General features: G+C 32.2%; 1 protein-coding gene across 1 annotated transcript; it reads left to right on the forward strand.

The window, feature by feature from the left end:
- Positions 1-253: 253 nt before the first annotated feature.
- On the forward strand, positions 254-9,652 carry LOC131852786 (lipoyl synthase, mitochondrial). Its single transcript, XM_059203516.1, has 8 exons — positions 254-422; positions 1,444-1,636; positions 3,083-3,216; positions 3,813-3,969; positions 4,945-5,002; positions 5,892-6,044; positions 7,188-7,309; positions 7,833-9,652. The coding sequence occupies exons 1-8, from the start codon at positions 378-380 to the stop codon at positions 8,066-8,068; spliced, it is 1,098 nt and encodes a 365-aa protein (XP_059059499.1). The 5' UTR covers positions 254-377; the 3' UTR covers positions 8,069-9,652.
- Positions 9,653-10,402: the final 750 nt, after the last annotated feature.

A 10,402-nucleotide genomic window follows, 5' to 3' on the forward strand; every position in this document is an offset into this window, starting at 1 on the left:
TCCTTCGGTCTTAAGCATGTTTGGAATACCCCATGCACTTGCCTCCTGAAAACTAGGCAACTATAATAATTGTCCGTTTTGGCTACTTCATAAAGAGATTTTTAATTATTTCTTTCAATACACGATTATTTTTCCGAGTATTTAAATAGAAATCCTTATTTCAGCAAAACTAAAACTGAAATGTATATCGCACATATGTCATCGTCAGCTGTCTGTCATCTGCACAGAGTACTGTGAGCCTATTATCGTTTGATCTGTAAACCACATGAAAACAAACTTCTTCAAATTGTTTTTACATAATTTATTGTTTTTTAATATTTAAAACAAATAGCTATAATATATGTTTTAGTATACAATGTTTTAGATATCCACGCAATATGTTTCGGACTAACTTGAAATTGTGTTTTGCCAAAAACATTGAGGTGAGTACAGTCTTATGTGACCTTCAGCGTGTCGAATCCTTTTAGGTAAATTTCTTGGGTCTTTATAACTTTTATTGAATCAAAGAGTAAACGAGATATAGTTTTATTTAATATCCATCTATTATCCACCGGGCAACGCAAATCGTCGCACCTGTAATACGCCATAAAGTTTCGTCAGGTTGACTTTTGCGCGCAATCGTGTGGTATTTTTGAATACGTCAATTGCGTCTTAAACAACAGATATAAATTAATTTAGTGTAAACTCTTTTAACAGTGAGATATTATATTACGAGTAATGTTTTTCATTACAATATAAAAGTTTTTTTATTCATTACTAGCTGTTCCCGCGACTTCGCCCGCGTAGAATTAAACTTTATTTTTCTAAAAAAAAGTGGTCTAAGTTACTCCTTATTACATCAGATACCTGCCAATAAAAGTCACTGTAAAATCGGCCCAGCTATTTCAGAGATTAGCCTGAACACACAGACAGACAAACAAAAATTGTAAAAATTGTTATTTCGGTATATGTACCGTATTTATATTCATATGCATGTAGTAAAAACGGTTATTTCAATATTACAAACAGACACTCCAATTTTATTTATATGTATAGATATATAGAAAACTAGATGTGCCTGCGACTTCATCCGCGTAAATTGTAGATACTTCCATATAAGCTTTCATCTCCCCTTTCCACTCCTTCCAACCGTTTTATTAGATTAAAAAGTAGCCTATGATCTTTCTCAGGTTCTATACTATTTGTGATTATTTAAGACATCATCTTGCATACCATCTCAACCCAATAGAACCCCACCACAACAAGTAGGATGTAGGATAGTAACATATTGCAAGTTGGTAAGAAATAGATAAATTTTTATCAACCAGCAATAAATAAAGTGATTCAACAGGAATGTTTATATGTATAATACATGTACACCCATGTGCATCTGGGGTGGGTAGCTAGTACTGAATAAATATCATTTATTTGAAGTTGTTATTTTATAGTCTTTCTTATTTATAGCTCCCAGGATGCAGGCACATGAGCAAACTTGACGCAATACGAGAGAAACTTAGAGAAGGGCCTAGTTTAAAGGACTTCATCTCTGACGATCGCCCCAAAGACTGGGATGACTATGAAGGAAAGTTGAAGAGGGAGAAAGGTGAAAGGGAAAGACTCAGACTTCCGCCATGGCTGAAAACTACAATACCTACAGGTAATAATATTATTGGCTAATCCTATGAGTTGGTTTCAACAAATAAAAACTCCAGAGTGAGAGTGTCCAATTTAATGTTAAAAACAGAACTCACAACAATCTTAAGAGAACTATCCTCAAAAGAGGTTTGTAACAATATTCCTGTTTTTTATATAGCGAGAAGAAATACTACCTCTTTTTGACATATTTCATTTAAGTAATACAGATATTGGTTACTCTTTAGATAAAACAACTATTAATTATATTTTATAACTAATTTATATATACAATATAAATTAGTTATAAAATGTACACAATGACATATAATATCATTTTTATGAATCCACTCAAAGCATAACATCATATGTGATTTTGCAACGAAATTTAAAGTTTCAAAGCATGTTCAAATTCAAATTCAAATTCAAAATATCTTTATTCATGTAGGTCTATTACAGACTCTTATGATATGTCAAATCTACCGTCAGTTCGGAATGATTTCGAGATGAGAAGAACTGACAAGAAACTCAGATCATATTTTTTTTAATGTTGTACATATTTACAATACTACTATTTCATTTAAATTCAAATTTGGGAGAATTGAGTGACCATCAGCATATGCTATATAAAAAAACTCAAAAAAATTAAAAATCTAATCAGTGTTCGTAACCTGAACAGACCAGTCCCCACAAGCAGCACCCGTACACGAGTATGACGGATGAGCCAGCCATCATTGCACTCAACCATATTAGAGGGAGCACGTCGACTCGGCCGATCACGCCGCCACAAGTTTGAACTTTATAGCGAGCATGACTGTTTCAAGTTACTCCACTACGTCATTATATTATTTACAGCATAAACTGTACCAATCACAGTTTTCACCCATTACAATATTTAATTTACATTACATTATTTAAATTACAATATGTCATTACTAAATTTAGGATAAGTTTCTTTAGTATTATTGATACTTCATTAACCAAATTGGTTCTTCTACATGGCACTAACAGCAGTCGCTATTTGTGCCGCCGCCACGTCTATTTACCAGGATATAACTTTAGTAGTGTGTTATTTTATGGGAAGCAAGATAAATACAAGGACTAGTGTTCAATATATCCAACTTTATTTTCATTACCCTCACACAAAAGAGCAACACAAGTTTCTTGCTCGTTCTTCTTGTGATGAGACAGCTTTCCGAACGAGCGGTAGATAAAAATATAATATATGGTAATCATATCATAACTATTTTTTTTTATAACTATTCAAAAGTGCTTAACTTTTGAATAGTTATAAAAAAAATAGTTGACTATTCTTAAAATGTGCTTAAATTAAATTTATTTGAATAAATGATTTTCTATTCTATTCTATTTCTATTCTATTCTATACTCACATAATCCATACTTAATCTACCATTTATTACAATTAGTCCTAAAATTATTTATATTAAGTTATAGTGTCATGTCTTTCTAGGTTCAAAGTTCAGTGAGCTGAAAAAACAATTACGGACACTAAAACTGAGTACAGTGTGTGAGGAAGCCAGGTGTCCTAACATTGGAGAATGCTGGAGTGGCGGCAAACAGGGCACATCAACTGCTACTATTATGGTAAACTATAGTGTTCATATATTCTAGTTAAAAATGTATAGGTTTAAATGATGAGATAATCATAATAATCTCAGGACAATTCACACAACGCCATCTAGTCCCGAGCTAAGTAGAGCTTGTGTTATGGATACTAGACAACTAATACAAATACACGGATATTTTTTTTGTTTAAATACATATATATTATTATACATAGAAAACACACAGACATGCAGTTATACTCATAAACTCAATTGTTTATACAGTGCAATTAAATCTCAAAATTGACTGTGATTGTTTGTATCGGTCTGGGTGTTTTCTATGCATATTATGTTTGTATTTACAAAAAATTGTGTATATATTCACTATTTATATCAAAATTCAAATAAAAAATAATTTATTCATGTACGACATTATAGCCACTTTTGAACATTAACTTTCGCCCTCTAACAGTCTAACAGTCCAGTTCAGTATATAGATCCAATTAAAGAGAACTGGCAAGAAACTCAATTGAATTACTTGTCTAGTACCCATAACACAAGTTCTGCTTACCGTGGGACTAGGTGATATTGTGTGAATTGTATTGGTATATTATGAAATTATTGTTTTATTTGCAGTTAATGGGCGACACGTGTACCCGAGGTTGTATGTTCTGTTCAGTGAAGACATCCCGAACGCCACCCCCACTGGATCCAGAGGAGCCGTACAACACAGCATACGCTATCAGCCAATGGGGTCTCGGGTATATTGTACTCACCTCAGTGGATCGAGATGGTAATAAACTATATTATTATAAGTATATCTATCTGTCCTTAGACCATATTCAAGTTATATATAAGTCTATCCTTTTGATTGTGCTTAGTATTTCAAATATATAATACCAGCTGCTGAGTTTCACCACCGTACCATCCTCCAGAAACTGAAATACCATCCTGATCATCTGGATGAATGGCGGTCTTCCACAGTGCGGTTTTCTAGAAACTTTTTGCCTCGCACAACCACATTGTGGAATCACCTTCCAGCAATGGTATTTCCAAACCGATATGATATTGAAACCTTCAAGAAAAGAGCTTATTCCTTTTTAAAAGGCCGACAACGTACTTGCAATTCCCCTGGTGTTGCGGGTGCTCATGGGCGGCGGTAATCACTTACCATCAGGTGAGCCGCATGCACGTTTGTCCCCTGTGTTATAAAAAAAAAATATGGATGTGATGTCCAGCGGTTTAGCAGACCACCGTACTTCAGATATTTGCGTGTTCAATTCACCACTCAAACTTTTGTATTCTGTGTTTGGTATTGGTTTGGTTGTTTTCTATATGTATTATGTGTACATGTATTAAAAAAAAACACCTAATAACAGTTGTCTAGTACCTACTCATAACACAAGCTCTATTTATTACTAGATTGCTGTGTCAATTGTCAAGGGGAAAAAAATAACAGTAACAATATGGTACAATTTCTTATTCATTCATTTATAACTTAAGAGCCGGGCACTTGTCGGTGAAGCTCTTGTTGTTTTCCAGGATCCATCAATCTATAGTTGTTTATACAACTTCTTTGCATTTCTTATTAAATCTGCAAATTGCAATTAAAGTCAACTTTGTCTTTTGCACATTGCAAAGTCCCATCTCTAACCAAAATTGGGAAATAAGCTGTAATTATACATTAAAGTCAGTGACCAAATTTTTTTTTTCATTTTTTTTTATACAATTTAGTTTGTTATTAAGCATGTTGATGAATGCTTTACAGATTTGCCTGATGGCGGCTCTGGGCATTTTGCTGAAACAGTCAGAGAAATAAAACGACAGTAAGTAGAGTCCATATTATAAGATTATTGGTGGTATAGCATCTTCACATTGCGATAGTCACAGTTTCGACTTTTATAGTCAATAGTTAGACTGAGACTTGATCATTTTAACAGTGTATAATTACTCCAGGGACTTTTGTCCGGTAGTTTCGCTCCCTGCAACTATCTTATATAACATCCATTTTTTAAACTTAAATATTAAATGAAATATACCTACTTTAGTACTTTAATTTATATAGATGTAGCTATATATATATATACCGTTCTATACCTGAAAGATTTTTAAATAGTTTCCTAGATCCTTTGAGTGTACTATTACAAAAAAATATTAAATCTTTCCTCATTATTACATTAGTTTAATTAAAAAGAAATAAAGAAAAAAATAAATAAATAGATTGTTAAGAAAAAGCATTTATTTCGTATTTTTATAAACAGGAACAAAGATATCCTAGTGGAGTGTCTAGTACCAGATTTTCGCGCCAATCGAGAATCTATCGAGACTAGCGAACTTTTAAATAGTTTCAGTATCTATCTATCGTTACCATTACAAAAAAATATTAAATCTTTTCTCTTTATTACATTAGTTTAATTAAAAAGAAATAAGGAAACAAAAATAGAATGATAAAAAAAAGCATTTATTTTGTATTTTTAAAAACAGGAACAAAGATATCCTAGTGGAGTGTCTAGTACCAGATTTTCGCGCCAATCGAGAATCTAACGAGACAATATCGAACTTTTAAATTGTTTCAGTATCTATCTATCTTTACTATTACAAAAAAATATTAATTCTTTTCTCTTTATTACATTAGTTTAATTAAACAGAAATAAGGAAGAAAAGAAAGAAATAAAATGTTAAAACAAAGCATTTTTCTTATATTTTGATAAACAGGAACAAAGATATCTTAGTGGAGTGTCTAGTACCAGATTTTCGCGCCAATAGAGAATCTATCGAGACAATAGCCAACTGCGGGCTGGACGTGTTTGCACATAACATCGAGACCGTGGAGCGGTTGACTCCGTTCGTCAGGGACCCACGTGCTGGGTGAGTAACATCACCGAAAAAAAATCTTTACATAGTTACTGCTAGCTAACGTACTGGCCATATTGTTTTATATATTTTTTGTATATGAAACCTTAGTGTCGAATAAAGGAATAAAGATTGTGACAGATTCACATAGTATAAAACATCGCTGCTGTCTAATCGCTTATATCTTTTATATTACGTAACAGAATCAGCAATAGATAGAGTAATTCATCAGCAAGGTTTATATGTATAATACATGCATGTTATACTATAGACCAAGAAGAAATTCAAAGATTTATAATACATCCGTGCGAAGTTGGGATGGGTCGCTAGTATATAATATAATAATACCTTTGGACAATTCACTGCTTATAGGGACTGGTCTGCTCTAATCACTATGACTGATTTCCTCTTATTAATTGTTTAACCAGTTGGTTATATATTCAATATTTTTTCTATTTGAGTATTTAATTGAATTAGTGCTAATTGGTGGTTTGTATTCACACACTTAAACTTAAAAATGTAAAGTAATAATAAAATTATTTAAAAGAGCAACACGCAAGTTTCTTGCTCGTTCTTCTTGTGATGAGACAGCTTTCTGAACGAGCGGTAGATTAAAAAAATGTAATGACTATTCAAAAGTGCTTCAATGTAAGTTTATTTGAATAAATGATTTTCTATTTCACACAGTGCAGTCTAGTCCCAAGCTAAGCAGAGCCTGTGTTATGGGTACTAGACAACTGAAATAATACTTATACAACAGCTTTCCGAACGAGTGGTAGATAAAAAACAAATTGTTATGACTATTCAAAAGTGCTTAAATTAAGTTTATTTGAATAAATGATTTTCTATTCTATTCTATTCTACATTATATTGTGTAAATACATTCATAATATACATAGAAAATACCCAGTAATCATACTCATGAATACAAATGTTTGTACTACGCGAGAAATCAAACCCACGACCATTGGAAGTAAAACGGTGTGTTACACCGCTAGACCACCAAGGCTGTCAAAACAAAACTAGTAACTCTAAAAAGCAAATGGGCCATACTTTATCCCAGTTTGAATAATATTATTCTCAGAAAGATTGTTGATACTGATAAAGTCTGAATGGATCTCTAACCACAGATAATTAATGATATTAAAATTGTTTTAGCTATCGACAAACATTGAAAGTATTAGAAACGGCGAAGGAAGTTAATCCTGATCTAATCACGAAATCCTCAATTATGCTGGGGCTGGGAGAATCTGACCAGCAAGTGGAGCAGACTATGAAAGGTACAGCATTACTAATATAAAATCCTTACTTCCTTACTTCCTTACTAATATATAATATTATAAATGTGAAAGTAACTCTGTCTGTCTTGCTTTAACGCTAAAACTACTGAAACGATTTAAATGAAATTTAGTACACAGATAGTTTAGACCCTGAGAAAGGACATAGGCTATTTTTAAAGTGAAAAAAGGGTTGAAAGGAAAGATGAAAGGTTGTATGGAATTATCGTCAAATGTAAATAAATTTAACATTCAAAGTTTATATAAATTTTACTCTTAAAAGACGAAAATAAAATAGGGGATGAAATGGATATTCCTCATTCGTCGTCTATTCCACGAGGACGAAGTCACGGGAGCTAGTATTATATGGTATGTTAGAGTTTTTAAAAAAAAAATCAACATTATTCAACGGGGATAGTGTATCCCAGATAACAAAAAATTAACATAGTCGACGGCCCACTTCGTGTTGGTTAGAAGAAAATATGTGTATATGTGTGTTTATATATATCTTATATGTGTTTTACAGATCTCCGCACAGCAGGTGTAGACTGCGTGACTCTCGGCCAGTACATGCAACCCACGAAGCGTCATCTCAAAGTGTTCGAATACGTCACGCCGGCGAAATTCAAACAATGGGAGGACAAAGGAAACGAACTAGGCTTCTTGTACACTGCAAGTGGGCCTCTAGTTCGCTCGTCATACAGAGCCGGAGAGTTCTTCATATCCAGCCTCCTACGTGACAGGAAGGCGAAAAGCTTGTGACCGATAGATGGCGTTGTTTAGTTATTTTAGTTTCAATTTCTCTCCACAGATGGCGCTATTTATAAATTTTTACTTCGGAGCACTAAGGTGGAGCTAGATAGTACAAAGAGAATAGACTGATCGGCAAAATGCGATCCAATAACAATCCGATATTGTATAGTAATCTCTTTTATGTTATTTATGTAAATTGTATTCAAGTGTTATTGTGTACCGAGTCGACGAGCTTCACTCCAAGATGGCGCTGTTTATAGCATTGTTTAGAAAAATATTGTTATTTATTATAAGTTCAAAAACGCCATATGTCATACAATTTAGTTGTATGTTGTTGTTGAAATACAATTAAAATTAGTTTGTTGTACAAAATGTGTAATATTTCGGTGTGTCTACATGGAATAAATAAAGCAAGAACACAAAAAAATTGCAATAATATCGAGTAATGTAAAGAAGTCATAAATACTCTCAGTATGTAATAAACGCAAGGACAAAATATTGCGAAAATCTTTTATAACTTTCGGTACATTTTTAATAAATATAATTGAATGAAAATAACAAGAAAGTATTCATTCGTTTTAACAGCACCTTTGCAAATATTCTTCGGTATAAACAAATACAATTTAATTTATTTTTAAATATTAATAAAAACTTAATGATCGTGTACAAATGTAGATAATTTAATAATTATAATGACGTGATAAAAGATATTAAATTGTTCTAAAATATTTAAAACTAATTAGAGGGTATATTAGTTAGTCACTCTATCATTTCCGCACATAGGCTTTTATTTTGACTCATAAATATTTTTAATATGTCCTTCGAAATGTATTCGCTCATAACACTATAATAATTGTTAATTTGACATGAGTACTAAAGCACATACCATATAAATGTTTCCTTCTTACTTCACACTACACTCTTATTTTTGTTAAGACCTAGACGTGGCAAAATAACATGCACTCCCGGTCCCGAGATATTGTGAGCACAGGAATCTAACGTTTTTTAATATATTGATACATAACGTACTAAAAGATTGGATCAATTTAAGAAACAATAACTTAGTATTTCTATGTAAAGGCATCCTGCGCTTTTGCCACGGGTCTCAGATGGTCTAGTTATAAACAGTGTTTTATACCCATGACTTCATTCATGTAAGTAATATTATTTTATCTGTGGTTCATGTAATTGGGACTATAGTTTAATCTGGAATAAATTTACCGAACGTTGGGTCAAGAGGGTGGCAGTAATACGGAAGTAAATACTACAAATTAAAAAAATAACATTGAAAAGATAGTTTCCTTGTTAGCTAGGCTATTTATTATGTTTTCACGCCTTGGCTTGTATCAATAATTATGAAAGGGGCCAGAGAAAAACGGCCTATTTTTATCTTCTTTAATCTTGTCCCACAGATGAATTTGCGGGTAGAAATTAACAACTTTAGAAAACTGACTATATCTACATAGCCAATTAATAACTCGCTACTAGTCAAATTGTATTCCTTGTCCTTATAAAGTCAAATAGTGTTGTTACCTCATTAAATTTATTAAAAAATTGTTATTTTATGTTATTGTTATGAACCTGTACAAAATATAAGAGATGTTTAAAATGTTGTGTTTTATTCTGGCAACCTTTTCTATTTATGTTTTGGAGCAGCGATTTGGAATATTGCGTCATTTTTAGATGGTCACGAGTTCAATTCCTGTACATTTCAAAACATTTGTAGCTACCTACATCCTGTTTGTATTTGCTTGGCTATTTTTTATTCCAAAGTTACCCTTTAGTTTCTGTATATAGTATATATATTTGTATAGTATTTGTCCATAAATATGATTCCTTTTACTTTGAAATTCAAAGAAGCTATTAAAAAACAGCAGTAAACAAATAAAATATTTTTTTAAAATAGCTTTTGTTCTTTGTTGTTACTTCTTTTCGAAATCCTAAAAAACATTACAGTCTTGATCTCACATATTTTGTGTTTAATTATCTATTTATAATAAATGTAATATTTGGGTAATGTGGACCAATAACTCCGTTGTAAGCAATGTACTATGTCAGGTTGACATCCATGCGGTTCTCTTTGGACACCCAAGACATGCTAACTAATTTTGAAACATATATACCTATATATTTATACGTTACCTCGATATCGATGAAACTTTAAATAATTGATACAAGGATATGGACTACGGATAAGACTTAAATTTTAAACACGAATGAAAACATAATAAATAAATATACATAAGAATTGGCCTTTGGCCTCATCACTTGTTCAAATATGAAGAAGTTTAAAAGTAGACTAGGCTGTACGGTCTAAGGATCTTTGCCTGTTCCATCACTGAA

This window comes from Achroia grisella, unplaced genomic scaffold, assembly GCF_030625045.1.
Source record: "Achroia grisella isolate CSIRO2021 unplaced genomic scaffold, CSIRO_AGI_Agris_v1 utg862, whole genome shotgun sequence".
Taxonomy (NCBI): Eukaryota; Metazoa; Arthropoda; class Insecta; order Lepidoptera; family Pyralidae; genus Achroia; species Achroia grisella.

Coding starts and splice junctions, on each gene's coding strand:
- LOC131852786 (XM_059203516.1), top strand. CDS start 378: ATGTTTCGGACTAACTTGAAATTGTGTTTTGCCAAAAACATTGAG. Junction 3,970..4,944: donor CACCTCAGTGGATCGAGATG/GTAATAAACTAT, acceptor AATGCTTTACAG/ATTTGCCTGATGGCGGCTCT. Junction 6,045..7,187: donor GTCAGGGACCCACGTGCTGG/GTGAGTAACATC, acceptor AAATTGTTTTAG/CTATCGACAAACATTGAAAG.